The sequence below is a fragment of the Danio rerio genome, chromosome 8 (assembly GCF_052040795.2).
Source record: "Danio rerio strain M-AB ecotype USA chromosome 8, GRCz13ab, whole genome shotgun sequence".
In the NCBI taxonomy this organism is placed as follows: domain Eukaryota; kingdom Metazoa; phylum Chordata; class Actinopteri; order Cypriniformes; family Danionidae; genus Danio; species Danio rerio.
In genome coordinates, this window is record NC_141028.1 from 24574577 (window position 1) to 24592613 (window position 18037).

Consider the following 18037-nt stretch of genomic DNA (forward strand, 5'->3'; position numbering starts at 1 on the left):
GGATTTGAGCTACTGTTCATTCCCAGCAACCAAACCTATGCAGGCCTCCTTCATTCCCTTCCCCCACAGTGACCCATATGAGACAGGTACAGGCCTTGATGAATTAGACCCCGAATCGCTGCTCCACCCTGAATCTCCACAATCTGGAGCGCCAGCGAGAGCTGTGCGCGACATGACTGACACACATCAGCAAAATTAATTACAAGCCGATGTGTTTGCCTCACACCGATGTGAGATGGCGATGCACGGGGCATGCTGGGTAATTAAATGAAGTGCGCTGTGCTGCCCTTGGAGGGAGGACGTGGGTTGAAGCCCTCGGGGTGGCTGACGGAGCTCTGCTTATTGCCTCTCTGCCCTCCAGAGAGAAGAGAGGTGCCCTTATTTACGAGCGCTTTGGCTCAATAATAGAGGAGAGGAGGAATTGATCATATCTGTATGGGCCAAAAGGTCTCGGCTGATTTGGGATGTAGTACTTGTGAACTGAATGTGTGTTTTATGCAATAACCAAGAAGAGAAAATGGATAAAGTCCAGAAAATTGCTAACTGTGATTTTTACAATAAAGCTTGGGACACATCAAGATAATGGTCACTTATTGGTCGGCTTTAGTTTTTCTGGTTTGTACCATCTGCTAGTTAGATGGCATCAGCTTTATTTGGTTGATTCTGCTTTTTTTTTTTTTGCTTCAATGCAAGTGATGCAATAGTCTACTGTCTTCAGCACTACATTTTTGCTGTTGGTTTAGTGTAGAGCTTAGATCAGGATTTAACCCTACCCAAGCCAGTGCATTTTGTGTCCGAGCCCAACTTGGTCTGACACATTAACTGTAATTACGAGCTTGAGTCAGATTTTTTTAAGACGTAGACCATTATAACAGACTGTTCTCAAATAAAATTCTGAGTTGTTTGTGTCTCTACACTCAAAGACTATGGTTGACAGTAATGATCTTCATATGACCTGGGTTATTACAGGTATATAAAACAAAAACTAATTCTAAATCACAAAAAAATGTTTAAAGGGTCAGGGGTGCACTTCCCAAAACCATCATTAGCAAATTAAAGTCACAAGTTCCGTCGTTACAAACAGTTTGTTGATTTGCTGTTTCCTAAATCCATCACTCCAACGAACATTCACAAACTGCGTTGCAAACTTAAGCACTTGAAACAACACCTCTGGAGCTGTAGTTAGAAACATTTCCTGGCTGTGTTCTATTCCCACTTATCACCCCTATGCCCTATTTATTTATTTCAAGTTTTATATTGTTAATGTTATATGTTAATATAAAATAATACTGAACTTAGAGTCATTTGTTTACTATAAAGCTATAATTAACATTTGCCTGCATTCAATATTTGTGTGAAACTACTTTATCAAATACAAAATGTGCTTTTCTTTCTGTTTATATGGTGGTTATTGGCAAATAAAAAGTGCAAAACCGTTTGTAGTTACGTTGGTTCCTCAAATAGTGAAAATGTACTCACTGTATACTCACCTTAAAGTTACTTCATGAGTATCTATTCTGCTAAAAAAGAAAGAAAAAAATTGATGAATGTTGGAAACTAGTACTGTTGATAGCCAAAAAAATTAAGAAATAGAACTCTAAAATAGAAAAAGAAACAATGGCTAAAATTTCCAACATTCTTCAAAATATCTTCTTTTGTGTTTAACAGAAGAAAAAACAAATAGGTTTAGACCGATTGATAAGTGAGTAAATAATGACAGAATTTACATTTGGGTGAACTATCCTTTAAACTGCAGCATTGCCTTGATATTGTTTGAAACTGATTGATCATTTTTAAATAGCGAAATTCACATGTTGTTCTGTAAATATGTCTAACTTTTACTTCATTTTTACTGAATTTATCTGGCAACCACACCTTAGAGTTTATTTTCCTGTAAACCTCACAGGTTTTTTTCAACAGTGTTTCTAATACTTGCGCATAAATGGACCAAGCATTATCCACAGGGAGCCGAAACACTTTACGGATCAATCTGTCCCTCAAGAATATTAGGTTGAGCCACAAACCACAATTACACATGTGCTTGGCCACGTTCCTCCTCCCCCATTATCCTCCATTCTTCTCCATCCTCCTCCATCCTCCCCCAATCTACTCTCCATCTCATCCACTTCACATACCTTCAGGCTCCTCGCTTCTATCCCATCCCCCCCGACAAAAAAACCACGAGAGTACCAGATATTTCAAATAACGCAATGTGGTTGTATTGTACAGATGAAGACTGGAAAGATGTGGTCAATAAGTGTCATCTTTAAGACCATATCTGCTAGATGAATGGAATAGAAGCCTGTAAACTGTGATGTCTCTGTTGCAGGTTGTGACATGTTAAAGATCCTCCTGCTCTCCATCGACTGACCTCGCTCTCGGAAATAAATCTTCAGAAGGCTTCCACAACAGCCTTGCATTACTGCATCAGGTCTATGAGAGAAACAGCAAGATATCAGGTTTAAACATCCAAAATAAACACGTAAATAGATGAAAAAATTGATTAATTCTTTGAACATTTGCACAAAACCTTTCAAAATGGTCACTTTACAATAGGTTTCATTAGTTAATGTATTTATTAACATGAGAATGAACAATACTTGTAAAGCCCTCATTAATTTTAGTTCAGTGTTTACTAATTCATTATAAAATCCAAAATCATGCTTGTTAGTTAATGAACAACTTTTTGTAATAGATTTTTGCTGCCTGTTGAAACTACTAGTTTAAAATTAACTAAAACAGCACAAATCTTGAGGTTTCTGTGGGACAAGTTAATTGTTTTATGTTCAATCCACTCAAATTTGTTATGTTAATTTAGTAGATTTGTGTTAGGACAATGCACATTTTTTACTAATGTTGACAACATAGGCTCATTATGAAAACTTAGCTCTATATACGTTTTTGAAGCGCTTACCTTCATATGGACAGCTTTTCCGTTGTTACCAGTTTTTCCAGTACCTCGCTATGTACACCAGTGGACTTGAGACACAGAGAGGAGTTGACCACGACGATGGGATTCGATTCAGAGAGCAGGTAAGACAAAAACAGAAGCCAAAAAATAAAATATACAAGTAAATAACAGGGTTAGAATGTGGTCAAATATGAAAACGTGGTAAAAAAATCAGACAATGGTTTTTCTTTTTCTGAATTGCTTTTCAAAACACTGTCAGTTGGGTTTAGGAAAGTGGGTATGCACAGGTCAATCGGTGGTTTTTGAAACACTGTTAGTTGGGTTTAGGAAAGGAGGAGGGTGGGTCAGTTGATTGGTCAGTCAGTCGACAGCTGCCTATGGTGGATTTGCACGAGAACAGCGGGCACAAACAGCACTCGCAAGTAAAATTTGAGATCTCAAATTGTGTACTCAAAATGCGGCCTCTGGGGGATTCGCGAAAACAAAAACTGCAAAAAACGTATCTCCTGGGACGTATTCGCCACTCTCCAGAAAAGTATGTAGTGGTACGTTTTAAGAATGAGCCTGGGTTACATTAATACATATAAATATACACTTTTGGAGGGAGCAAAATAAATCCCGGGTGGTATGTTTTTTTTTGCGTTTTTTTTTTTCAAAACAAAACAAAAAATCTTTTTCAGATCTCAAATTTCTCTCGCGAGTGCCAAAGCCTGCTGTTCTCACGTATATCCACCAGAGGCCGCTGTAGACTGACTGATCATCTGACCCACCCTCCTCCTTCTTCCAACCAATAGTGTTTTCAAAAGCCCTGATTGGCCTCCTCACCGACTTCCCTAAACCCAACTGACAGTTTTAAAAAAACAATTTTCACCATATTTTCAGATTTGACCACAAATTGGGATTCTGTTTTTGTTTTAACTGCTTTCTGGAATCACTCTTCACCAGACTTGAACCCTGTCATTGTGGTCAACTCCTCTCTGCGTGTCAAGTCTGGCGATGTACATGGCGAGCTAACTGGGCAAACTGATAACAGCAGAAAAAAGGCATTCATAAAGAGGTAAGCCATCAGTTTCTAGCGCGAAAAGAAACAGCATCATACCGCCCCATGGCGTTTGTTTTAAAAATGGAATGCAGTCATACGTACATAATTCGCGACCTCCAGAAAATTTTTATATGGCTACATTTTCAGAATGAACCCATGTTGAGTAAATGAATTAACTAACAACAACTAATGAAATCTTAAAATATGAATTTGACTAATTAAATCCTAAAATAAAATAAATAAAAACACAATGTAGCTAAAACATCTGTATACAGGCATACAGTATTTCTTCACATTAATACAGTGTACTATATAAATAAGTTGTGAGAGAAATAGCAAGATATAATTTACATGAGCAGCACAAAAATTCTGATGAATTGTGAGCATATTTATCTCTATATCACTTATTTCCGAGAGCCGTGAATTGTTTTGGGATCAATAAAAATTTCAGTTTTGGAGTCATTTTGAGCTGCGGGCAATCTAATTATAAATTCGGTTAAGCTGCGTAACTGCGAATTGAATCTGCAATCCAATCTATTTCACTTTTTGCTTTGCTAGCTAAATTTATTGCAACTTAAATTGATAAACTCTTGCATGTTAACCGGAGTGTGCTGGCGTGAGATTTATCCGCAGGCTGTTTTCTGGAGAATCTCCTCCCCCTCTGAGAGACAGAAAGACTGAGCTTTCATTAAAACTGCTGTGGAATTTTCTTCACAACAGGGCTCCCTATTTTCTCATTGCTGGAAGCTTAATGAATTTACATGAGATTTGAACGAGTTAATGAATTTTCTCAGCAACACTTCCCATGGGTTTGCAGGAGACCCCGAGGATTTATGTATGACAACTGTATACTCCATCACTACAAGGTGATGTGGGTGAGATGTCAACTTCATGAGCACTGTATAGAAACATGATTTACATTTAGAAATTAAACATCTCATTTTAAGATACACTACATGTTCAAGATTTTGTGGTCAGTAGCCTTTTATTTTAGAGATAAATTAACAGTTCGCCCAAAACTGAAAACTATCTCAAGTTTCTTTATTCTGTCCCAGTGGTTTTAGTCAATATTTATGCTCCCAATTGGAAAGACGTTCAGTTTGCAAATAGTCTATTATCATTAATTCCCAAGCTCAATACACATCATTTGATACTCGCTGGGGATTTATTTAGCATTATTGATCCTCAGCTAGACAAGTCCAGCACAAAATAGTTATGTTTCTGTTATGTCACATAGGTATATTTGTAACTCTGAATAACACCACGGCCATAACTTTATCTGCTACTCAGAGGGGCATTATTGCTTATACATCTTTATTAGCCTGCAGATGAATCTTGTTATGCTGGAAATCCTCCACACCCCCATCTGTGACAGCCTGGATTGAAGATGTGATGTCTTTTCTAAAACTAGAAAAGATTAAATACACACTAAGGGGTTCGGTGGACAGGTTTTATACGTACTAGAAACCTATTTTTTCATATTTTAAAAAATCTGAAAGAATTACACTGCTGTTAAATAATCTGCTTATCTCTTTGTATCCACTTCATGGTGATTTTTGTCTTTAATGGAGTTTGTCCTGCAAAGTTTTATTCATTTTTTATTTTTTCCTTCTCCTGCTATTCGTATTAGTTATTTTTATCTTATTTCTTTTTCCATCATCATCTCGACATGCATGACTCCAAACTGTTTAATTATTGTATGTGAACCTAATTATTGTTTTAAGCTGCCTTGGGATGTTCAGGTCTTGGGGTGGGAATAGAAAGAATGGAAACTGTCACTGTAATGTTTATTGTTGTATTGTATGAAAATGTTATTTTTGAACACAAAAAAGATAATTTGAAAAATGTTAAATATTGAAAAGCGGTAACCATTATCTTCCATAGTATTTGATTTTCAATAGTAAAACATAAGATATTGCCTTATATTAAGTTGAATCAAATTGAGCTTTTCAAGCATTTCATCTCACATTATATCAAACTGATGTTTCCTGAACTGAATTTTTTTAACATTGGCTCATTCTATAAATGTAGCACTAAAACATTTCTGGAGATCGCTAATTATGTAGCCAGAGGTACAGTAGGTATGGCTGCATTTTATCTTTAAAATTAACATTATAGGGTGATATGACACCATAGCTTTTCGCACTTACCAGCTAACCACTTACCACGTCCACTGTTACTAGATTGTCAAGTATGGTTGCAGCATACGTTGACGGACATGTGATGTGGAGCATAGATGACCGCAACAATGGGGTTTGGGTCTAGCGAAGAACGGTTCCAGAAAGCGGGAAAGACCAAAACAAGTGGCAAAAAATAAAATAAATAAGTAACAGGATGTGAATGTGGTAAAAACTGAAAATGAGGTATAAAACAGGCTGCTGTGAGGGCTTTTCTTTTCTGGATTGCTTATTTGCAAAACTGTCGGATGGGTTAAGTGAAGGGGGTGGGTGGGTCAATCGGTGCTTTTGAAAACACCATCGGTTGGGTTTAAGGAAGGAAAAGCGTCGGTCAGTCGGTCAGTCGATCAGTCAGTCAGTCAGTCTGTCAGTCGACAGCCGGTTCTGATGAATTTAATCGAGAACAGCAGGTGCGAATGATACTTACGAGAGAAATTTGAGATTTCAAAAAGAGTACACAACGGCCTCTGATGGAGCCGCAAAAATAAAAACTGCGAAGGGACATAGCTCCTGGGACATTTTTGGTGCTCTCCAGAAATGTATAGTGGTTTTTAAGGCAAACCAAATCGTTTTTATGTTTTACAAGCAGACAAAAGAGTTCTTGGAGCTTCATATGTTTACATCACTGAATTGACGGATGGAATTTTTTTGACAGTGTTTTTGATTAGTTTTCTGGACTCACTGTTGCTGCTATTAGGACTGAGAGAGCTCTCGGATTTCATCTAAAATATCGTAATATCCTTTCTGAAGATAAACTAAGGTCTTGAGGGATTGGAACGCCATGCTGAGCAATTAATAATTAATAATCCTTCTGTGACTCAAAAGCATCAATTTCCAAAGAATGACCAGAACAGAAACATCTGAACAATACAAGATAATGTTAAAATTCTTATTTTTGCCTGAGCTGTTACAGACACAGAAACAGGTGCTTTCCCATCCTCAAGGCGTAATCCATAACGCCACACTCCTGTAGTGTGTAATTTGATTTCAAATCCACCAACGCTGACCTCTTATCTCCCATTATCTCTCATACTTCAATAACTACTGCTGTACCATCACAGTATTATTCTCTCTGTTGCTCTTCTGAAAGCGTCTTGTTTGGCTTCTATAATTGCTTGTCAAATCCCTCGCAATCTAAAGTCCTGTAACATGTCGTTTAAGGAGGATCCCCGCGGCACACGCACACCTCTCTGTCAACATCTTGCTTTTTTCTTCTGCCTTTCTCCCTTTTATTTCAGGCTTTCAGGTCTGCGAGATGATGCCGTATTTCCATATTTGAGCTAAATGGGAAAAAAAGATCTCCTTCTTCTGCAGATCAGAGCGAACGAGTGATTGAATTCAAAAGCAACATATTTTCACATTGCCTTTTTCTGCAGTTTACAGCAGGCTCTTCTCCAGAGGATTCACACCGGTGATGTGTTTTATTCATGATGTGGTGATCGAAGAGGTGTAGAGGCTTCATATACAGCGAAGGTGACCACAAAAACACTAGAAGGTCAGGTGGAGGTCAGCAAACAAACAGCAAAGTTTCAGAAGTGGAGAGAAAGAGAAAGCATCAGTAACAGATATGAAATGTGTCTCTCTCCTCCTGGAGGTATAAATAAGTAATGAGAATATTGTTAAAATTCATGTTGCACTTTCATTCCCTCCAGTCACACTCTCTCTCTTTCCCTTTATGCAGTATAATGCATGCTAATGCTGTGAGATCAGCCCATTACATGTTATTCAAGGTGCAGAAGGAACTCACAGTAAGTCACAGGTTCGAGTGATTGAGCTTGGCGTCGGGATACGGAAGGAATACATAATGGCCAATGGTTTTCTCTGAATGCATCTCCCATCCTCCTCCTTCAATATTCTGCTCTTCAGGATCTGCACAAGCAGTCAAATAAAATCATGCTTTATTGGATGAAAATGGAAAATGTATTACATACCGCATCTGGAATCACTGTAGAGTAACCTCAGTCACTCTGTTTCATCTAATCTTGCCGATTCTCTCCCTGCTTTTTGCTTATTTTGATATTTGCCTTATTTCAGGTCTTTATGCGCATTGATTGAATTGGTATATTGGAAAAAATTGGTTTCAGTGCTGTCATAAAAACAGTCAGAAAAGGTAAAGAAAAACCTCTTCTGCCTGAAATTTTGTTCATACTTTGAAAAATAAGTATATAATAATATAGAAATGCAAAAGAATTTTTTTATTACAATAAAAAACCTAAAAGAGTGTTTTAGGGAGGGGTTTGAGAAAAATGTTAGTATTTGTTTAATTCCAGAAAGGTCTGATAATTTTCTACATAATTTTAAATAAAAATATTGTTTATAGTCGATTGTCATACTATAGCTGCGTCGCAAATGGTACACTATGCACGTATGCATGCATGTACTTATGCACTTACACACAACAGCATAGTATATGTATGTAGTGTCGTACCAAATGGAACACTAATGTTTTTTTTTTACGATTCTCTGATGACTTTGAAGGTTGCCAAATAAGTAAAATAAATGGCCAAAGTATCAAATAATTCCTGTCATAAGTATAACCGCATTCACCATCGAGAGGTGGTATAATCACTCTTGTGGGAGAATTTTGCTTATGCAACATGTGAAATCGACAGCTCCACCCCTTCCGCTACTTGAGTAAGGCTGATCGTTGAGAGCGTGAAGTGTCCAACACTCCACACTTCATTTTACCTGTTGAACAAGTGCATCATCTGGGTAATTAAAGTTTACACTATACTACAAAATGGTGTAAAATAGTGCATAATTTTGCGATTTGGGACACACCTTATATATAACAAAATTACATAAATATATCAACAAACTGCTGTTCTGTTTCAGTTGATCTTGAAATTCAAAATGTTTAACCAAACTGGTTGAGTTATTAATAAATAACCCAATAAAGGTTAAAAACAACCCAACAAAGCACCAAATATTTTTTCAATGTTCACTCAATGTTTTTTAGAGTGTGGTAAAACGAATACAAAAAAACACGACACAAAGAGGTAATTTGATTAAAAAAACAACATTATTGTCTTAGAGCTTAAATAAAGGTTATAATGCAAAAACAACATTACGCACGCATATTGCTGTTCTGTGACAGTTAAATCAGTTGACTTTTGAAAATCTAAATTTTTTACCTAACTGGTTGAGTTATTAAATAAATGACACAATAAAGGTTAAAAACAACTCAACAAAGCTTCAAATATTTAAATCAACTGGTTGAGTTATTAATAAATAACCCAATAAAGGTTGAAAATAATCCAACAGCGCACCAAATATTTTTAACTCAACCATTGGTTTAAATAAATAATGTTTTTTTAGAGTGCATGTAAAAATTTTTCCATAGCTGTGTAAAATTACATATTGTATTTGCATGTGGTGCTCTGCATGTGAATGATGACAGTATGTTTGGTTTATTCCATGTAAATTGATAAATGTCAGTCAGCAGCATCTTATTCTGTTGCAGGTCAAAGGTGCATCAGTGTGCAGTAGAGTGTATTAAAATACACCTACTTGTCTAGTCTCAGAGATGGACTTGACGTTTCTCCCCTGAGTCAGTAAAGGGTAATCACGGCTCGTCTTTAGGACAGGTTGTCTTTGAGGCATTGAAGCATAGTCTAAAAGAAAAAGGGGAAAACAGAGCGGAACAATGTAGAAAAGGGGACATCTGTAATAGCACACATGCAGAATTCTGAATTTAAAACAGAATATACATACACTACCAGACAAAAGTCTTGTCGTCGATCCCAGGTGTAAGAGAAACAAATAAAAACTTGACTTATAGTTGATCATTTGAAAAGAAGGTAGATTTTTTGATGAATTATCTGTTGAACTGCATCCTAATCATCACAAACACTGCAAAAGACCCAATGGAACCGGCATTAACCCAAGATTTCCACAGATATCAGCCAAGTTTGGTAAAGGAGAAATCATGGTTTGGGGTTACATTCAATATTTGGGCATGTGAGAGATCTGCAGAGTGAATGGCAACATCAACAGCCTGAGGTATCAAGACATTTGTGCTGCCCATTACATCACAAACCACAGGAAGGGGTGCATTCTTCAGCAGGATAGTGCTCCTTCTCATACTTGAGCCTCCACATCAAAGTTCCTGAAAGCAAAGGTCAACTTGCTCCTAGAATGGTCAGCCCAGTCACCAGACATGAACATTATTGAGCATGTCTGGAGTAATATGAAGGAGGAGGCATTGAAGATGAATATAAAGCAGGGGTCTCAAACTCGCGGCCTGTGGCCGCGGCCCTCAGTGCAATATTTTGTGGCCCGTGCCGACCGCTGTACTCTGACAGAATCAGCGGAGCGGGGAGAGAGAGCGCTCCCCGCTCCGCTGATTCTATCCGTACACAGCGCGCTTGTCACTCAATGCGCGTTGTCGCGCGCGTTTTGATCAGCTGCGTTGTCGCGCACGTACTCAGGAGCGGTGTTATCGCGCGCCTACTGAAGGGCGGGACCGAGGGTGTGTCGCGTCGCGGGGGCACTTTTGATCATTTTGGAAGGGCACTTTCTATGCAAGACTAAAAAGGGCATGTGCACTGCACAGGTTGAGCCCTATGTGTGCACGTGCCTGCCCTGCATCTTATATATATTGATATTATAGGTAGATACAGATTGGTACAGACTGATGTGACTGGAGTGGGGTGGGGGTGTTTTATTTATACATATATACGCCTTTTTTTAGGTGAGGGAATGGAAGTTTTGAGTGAGTTCCCCCACTTTTTTCCCTAGGACTTCAATAAGTCAAAGTACAGGTCTAGACTTAATGATGATCATCTTCAAGCCATACTGAGGGTCTCAACTGCTTCCGCTCTAAAGCCAAATGTGGTTCAGATTTGTGAGAAGAAGCGCTGTCAAGTCTCTGGCAGCAAGAAGTAGGCAAAAGATGCCATGTTCAGAAGAACTGTTCATAATCTTCACTCAATGTTCTATTAATGTTCAGGACACTTCATGTTCAGAAGAAATAATTAAAACTGTTAATAATGACATTTGAGGACTTTTTTTTGTGAAATCCCTTATGCGGCCCAGCCTCACCCAGACTTTGCCTCCTGCGGCCCCCAGGTAAATTGAGTTTGAGACCCCTGATCTAAAGAATCTTGATGAACTCTGGGAGTCCTGCAATAACACTTTCTTTGCCATTCCAGATGACTTTATAAGTCAGACCTTACTGTCCTAATTAAATCATAAAAAATCAAGGCATGATCATATTTTATTTTGGTAAAATAAGTGTAATCTAGAGGCCTTTGCCTTTCATATATGCCACTTCTGATACCAAATGATCAACTAGAAGTCAAGTTATTATTTGCTGTACCGAAAACCTGGATAGGCGACAAGCCTTGTCAGGTGGTGTATATATTATTAAAATTTATGTTCAAAGGACTTATTTTAGCTACTTTAAATTCCATTCCATGTTGCACTTCCATGTATAAAGTAAAATAGGATCCTTAAGGTCAAATTTGATTTGAGCACAAGCCTGGCAATCACCCCTGGTGTGAGTATTTCAGAAACTGTTGGTCTACTTCGATTTTCACACTTAACCAACTCCAAAGTTTACAGAAAAAAAAGAAAACAGTGAGCAGCAGTTCTGTGGTCCAAAATGCCTTTTTGATGCCAGAGGAAAGAGGAGAACTGCCAGACTAGTTTGAGCATACAGACACACAACATTAACTTAAATAACCACTGCAGAAGAGCATCTCTGAACACACAACGCATAAAAACGTTCCAAAAAGATGAGCAACAGCAGCAGAGGAGCTGAGGTGCTGTTTATCTGTTGTCATTTGGAAACACTGGTGTTCTGTTTCAGTATAGACTGACCGAAGCACAACTTGGATGGAAAATGGATGGACAGCTTTTTACGGTCTCTGACTGCTTTTTTACTATTGGGTATAATTTCCTGATTCATTAAGCCCCTCTCATAGGACCACTGCGCAAGTAGTAGACTCCAATTACAAATTCTGGCAAAATATGTGCATACCCAAGCAGGAATGGTCAAGCATCATGCTTTTAGGCTATACAGCTTGGATGGAGATCATTTTTTTGAAACACAGAAGCGTTTTCAAGTGTGCCTGAGGCTACAGTTCACACTGGCTCAACACAATTGGACTATAGAAGATTGCGGAAAGATTGTCTGGTCTGAAGACTCTCAATTTCTGCTGCAACTTTGAGATGTCAGGGTTAGAATTTAGTGCACACAACATGAAAACATGGGTCCCTCATAACGTTTGTCAACTATTCAAGCTGCTGGTGGTGTAATAGTGTGGCGAGCATTTTCCTGGCACACTTTGGTCCCATTATTTCCAATTGTTGCTCTGCAGTGACTATCGTGAGGTTGCTATGCTTCCAGCAAAATAAAAAACACATCCCAAATCTTTCTTGGACATGGTGAAAAATTCACTATACTCAAAATGGCCTCCACACTCACCAGAAACCAATCCAATATAAAGCACCTTTGGGGTGAATTTAAAGATTCACATAATGGATGTGCAGCAAACAAGTCTGCAGCAACTGGGTGATTCTATCATGTCAATACGAAGCAAAATCTCTGAAATGTTTCCAGAGCCTTCTTAAATCTAGGACACAAAGAACTCATGCTGCTCTAAATGCAAAAGAGGGTCCAACTCATTGCTACAAGATGTAAGTCAGGGAGTGCTTATACATATACATATATACATAATATTTTCACATCCTCACACAGCGGAATGCAATACGCAATGCAAAATTTCATCATTATGAGCCAGAGCCTGCAATAAATAATATAGAGCGAGAGAGGGAAAGAGAGAGATAGAGATAGATGAACAGCGAGACTAAAGCACAGGAACACAACAGAAGGGTTTTGTAGGCTGTTTTATATTGATTTAGTGTGGTAATCCCTGTTCTCTAAATAAATCAGTACCTCGCAAAATCAAATAAACTCTTTTAAAAGGCAGCTCTGGTTCTGCATGACTACTCCTGGTGCAGCGAGGAGTCGGGACTGCGTGAGATAACAGGCTATCAGCAGTACGCACTGGTACCTCATCACACCCAATAACCTACCCATCACGGATTACCCAGAATCCATCAGCGCTGCTCAGCACAGCTACGGGTCAATAATGACTCCTTTTAGGCATCAAGCACTGGGAGGTACATCATTTCACCTGGTGCTTGTTAAATATAGGTTGTTCACGGCTTACTTTAAAGCATTGGTCTTAAAATCATTCCTGGAGGGCCACAGCTCTGCAGATTTGTTCAGAAATATAACTTATTTATCTCAGGAGTTTCCCTAAATTAGACGGTGAAAGTTAACGTTACCATGAAAAGGCATAAACACACACACACACACACACACAAAATAATTACTGTCATCATGGCAAAGATGAAATAAATCAATTATTACAAATAAGTTTTAAAAACTATTTTACTTAGAAATGTGCTGAAACAATCTTCCCTCCATTAAACAGAAATTGGGGGGAAAAAAACGGGGTGCTAATAATTCAGGGGGGCTAATAATTCAACTGTATATACTTAGAAGGGAAAAAACAATACATCATTGCATGAATGCTGTAATGTTTAAATAATTTTGAGTTATAAATGTGTGAAGGTCATGTGACTATCAGGAAGAATGCAGCATCTCATTTCTCACAGGATTCTATCTCTCTAATAGATCTCACTATTCTCGTGGTCTCTCGAGATTTTTCTTCTCTGCGTTCCTGGAACTGAGAAACTGCCGTAGTCTTGAACATCTTGATTTTTAGGATCAGCTGTGTTTGATTATGGTCGGAGCAAAACTGTGCAAAGCTGCAGCTCTCCAGGAATTGAGTTTGAGACCCATGAAAAACTCTAGTCTTAAAAGCTGGTTGGACAACATTGTTCCAAAGGGATAAAAATATTCAATTCAGTAAATAACTGTGAATACTGTAAATAATGAATACTGCAGCAGGCACTGAAAAAAGGTTCTGATTTAATTTTAAAATATATAAATGTAAAATAAAATAAATTTGTATCAGCATATATTTCAGGGTTTGCATTCAAAAATAAACTAAAAAATTTAATTTAAAAAAATGATTAAAACAATTTAAAAATAAATAAAAACATTAATTTATTGCTTATTCTGCAGGGTCTATTTTATCTGGTGGAAAATAAAATAACATAATATTTTGATACTGTAAACATGCAATGGGCTTTGTATTCTGATCTAGAATATTAATATTTTTTTTTATTATTTATTTTATTACTTATATTATTTGTATTATATTATAAAAATTATATAATAAATAAAAATCACCAATTTGGTGTCACTCAAAATCAACATTTTTAGTATTTAGATTTTAAAATAAGCTCAATATATAACGCTTTCTACTTTCCTGTACAGAAAAAAACAGTAATAATTGGGCTTATGTGACTATACACATTTTATTGAAGAATTTTTCTTGTATTATTAATGTATTCATAAATAAAATGTTAATTAAAACATTTGACTGAGAACACCTGCAATATTCATTCATTCAATTATTTTCTTTTCGGCTTAGTCCCTTTATTAATCTGGGTTTGCCACAGCGAAATGAACCGCCAACACAGCCAATCTTCTACACAGCGGGTGCCTTTCCAGCAGCAACCCATCACTAGGAAACATCCATACCCTCTCATTCACACACATACACTACGGACAATTTAGCGTCCCCAATTCACCAATAGCACATGTGTTTGGTTTTGTGAGGAAAACCAGAGCACCCGTAGGAAACCCACGTGTACATTGCATAGGAAGAACATGCAAACTCCACACAGAGACACCAACTGACTGAGCCGAAACTTAAACCAGCGACCACCGTCTTGTTGTGAGGCGACATCACTACCCACTGCGCCACTGTGCTGCACTTACTTTAAATTATTGTATACAATGAAAAACTCTAGTCTTAAAAGCTGATTGGTCAACACAGTGTTCCAAACATGTAAAATATACAATACAGTAAACAACTGTGAATACTGCAGCAGCGACTGAAAAGGGTTCAGATATCATTTCAAAAATATATATTTAAAACCTTAATATATATCCTGAACCATTCAAGCCACTGGCTACGCATGTAAAGCTACGCATCGATGAATTTGCTCTTCATTGTTTGGACTCTCAGTAATGATTTCAAACCACACTGAACTGAGCTAAACTGAACTGAACTTAAACACTAAAAACTGAACTACCCTGATCCAGTTACTATGACCATTTATGTGAAGCTGCTTTGACACAATCTACATTGTAAAAGCGCTAAACAAATAAAGCTGAATTGAATTGAAAATACATTTGTACATAAGCATGTCAGGGTCTGTCTTCTCAGAGGAAAATAAAACATAATAAAATAAAATATTAATTTCTTGCTTATTCGCTAGGATCTGTTATCTGGTGGAAAATAAAATAAAATATAAAATTTTTATACTGTTTATGTGCAATTGACTTTATGTTCTAATGGAATAAAATATATACAATAAATAAATTCAGCAATTGCTAAAGGTGTCATTCAAAATCTATTGTTTTCAGTAACTGGGTGGGTAAAGAGCATTCAGCAGTATTTAGAATGTAACATTACCTCAATGTATAATGCTTTCTGCTTTCCAATGCAGAATAAAACAGTGCGTCTGTACACTGAACTTATTATCTGAACTTATTATCAAATTATTCATAAATAAAATGGTAATTAAAACATTTGACTGAGAACACCTGCAACATTACAAATAGCAATTTCATTTGAATAATATATTTATATATGACTAAAACCTTAAGCAAAAGTACATCAGATTTGTGTTTTCTATAATTAACAATAGGTCACTACATTGTGAATATTGTAATTGTGGAGCACATCCTGCAGCCTTATTGCAAGCATTTTCTGCAACACTGTTGCAAGATTTCAGGCAAAAAACAACAAACAAACTAAAAAAAAAAATCTGAATGACCACGAATGTGTCAAGCTCAAAGCTCCTGGACTACATGGTCATAAATTCTGTTTGTGTGCCGACAGCCAAAGACCGACAACATCTTCAGTTCCTTTCACACCAGGCAACAAAGACCCCGAGTGCAGAGCTGCTCCAGTACAGGTGACAGAGAGAAAGAGAGAGAGAGAATCTGGGAAATAAGATATGAGGGAAGCAGGAAAGCTAGGTGGGAGGGTGAAGCGATCACCTATAAGTGCAAAAGAGAGAGAGGGGCTGAGGGAGAGAGAGAGAGAGAGAGAGAGATGAGAGCTGGCTGGTGAATATTGGCTGGTATAGCAGAAAGAGGAGGGGTCTGCTGTAAAGCTGTAATGGGCTCCAGCTTGTGCAGTGGTGCCGATCCTTACGCTTCCTCCAAGCCAGCAGCTTTTCCTCTCATTGCAGACGCACATGTACACACGCTGGGCTGGCGGTGATCCAGAACAGCCTTCAGTCATTTGCAAACGGATTTTTAGATTCACCATATCACTGAATGACTCTTTTTTTTTGGAGACGTACGGCACCGGTTCATTCATCTTCAAACGCTCAAGCAAGCTGGATTACATCCCAAATCTCCAGGCACGAGGAGCAGAAACAGGGCAGTGGACTAATATGCACTTTTTTATCCTGAGGCAGAACCAGCATCTAGTTCATCCCCTGCTGAAGATCAGATACTTCCAGACTCAATCATCCTTCCGTCATTCTGTCCTTCTAGACGGATTTGGAGAAGGAAGTCTGTTGAGGGAGAGAGAGGCTGTTTCTGACAGGATCTGACAGGTGCACTTGCTTATTCATTCTCTGCCATGAACACACAGCTGGAAATCCAGAAAGAAAGGAAGAGGGCAGGTTTGATGTGATCTGTGAGCGACAGACTCTTATCTGCAAAGTGAGCACAAATGAGAGGTGGGATTACATCCCCACTTTATAGAGATGATGACACAGTCATAGATAAATACATAGAGGTGTCAAATACAGCACAGCGTGGAGGAGGAATGTGAAATTAGGCATGCTATAGTGAAGGCTAATGGATGGCTAAAGGCATCCGCATTGTAATTGCGAGAATGCTTTATTGCAGGGGATGGAAATATTCAACAAGTCAATACTGCAACACGTTTGAAAGCGCTTCAAATAGCATGACATGTTGTTGTATGTAAATGAAGTGAACGGGCTCTCTAATAATAGAAGCAGAGTGCGAAGGAAGAGCTCTCTCGGGGGAATACGGAGTGGCGGGAAGTAAACATTTGTTTATTGCATCTTTTATTTAATAATTCATGTCTCCGTCTACGAACTTCAGCGGAGGCACCAGGGAGTTTACATTGAGCAGATCTTCGCTTTGATTATACTGTTCAGATATCTGCAAATTTAATCCTGTCACATTGTAAAGGGGCTCGCTGCTCGTTTCGAGACTTTGAGGATATGAAATACTATGTGTCTAATGTAATGTTATCCCATTTACGTCATCCTAATTCAGAAGTTTCCAAGCCGGTACCCTGAACTAGCTTCATTGGGTGTGAATTTAACACACAGACATCAGAAGCTTAGCTCATCAGCGATCAAACCTTGACTTTGTCACGGCTGGATGCCGCAGCGTCTCTGATCCCGTATCCCGGGTTGGACCTCAATTAGAACAGCAGCCGGAGCCTGAATGAGGGAAGCTGACAAAGAAAAGAACATCAAAAGCCCTTTCATGGAGTGCAGAGTCTTAACCTCTGATCTCAGGCAGGGATTACTGTAATTGGACAGCAGGGATCGACACCTACGTCGGAGAATCAGGAAGCGGAGAGCATCGAGGAATCGAACGAACCCTCTCAGAAAACTATAGTCAGGATGGGCTGCAACATGTGTGTGGTGAACAGGCCGGAGGAGCAGTACCGGATCATGTTTCAGGTGAGAATTCAAACATAACTACTTAAACTGTAGTGGCAAACTGAAACGCTTCATAATGCTAATGATAGTCACTGCTAT

At 38.2% G+C, this 18037-nt stretch overlaps 2 protein-coding genes across 5 annotated transcripts in view; one reads left to right on the forward strand and one right to left on the reverse strand.

Annotated features, from left to right (window-relative positions):
- Positions 1–2196: 2196 nt before the first annotated feature.
- iqsec2a (IQ motif and Sec7 domain ArfGEF 2a) overlaps positions 2197–18037 on the reverse strand; it is a 171058-nt gene continuing 155217 nt past the window's right edge. For 2 of the 4 annotated variants that reach the window (XM_087264627.1, XM_087264631.1), the window contains exons 14-17: positions 9641–9744; positions 7878–7999; positions 2915–2979; positions 2197–2433 (exon numbers count right to left, since the gene is read on the reverse strand). In XM_087264627.1, coding sequence (XP_087120753.1) covers positions 2940–2979; positions 7878–7999; positions 9641–9744 — 266 coding nt within the window. In that variant the 3' untranslated portion in view covers positions 2197–2433; positions 2915–2939. The remainder of the gene's footprint in view (positions 2434–2914; positions 2980–7877; positions 8000–9640; positions 9745–18037) is intronic. The other 2 variants (XM_087264626.1, XM_087264629.1) reach the window with 1 other exon arrangement.
- The window catches only part of pdzd4 (PDZ domain containing 4), a 34806-nt gene continuing 33162 nt past the window's right edge, over positions 16394–18037 (forward strand). The window contains exon 1 of the mRNA XM_087264638.1: positions 16394–17959. Within this exon, the coding sequence (XP_087120764.1) occupies positions 17900–17959 (60 nt within the window). The 5' untranslated portion in view covers positions 16394–17899. The remainder of the gene's footprint in view (positions 17960–18037) is intronic.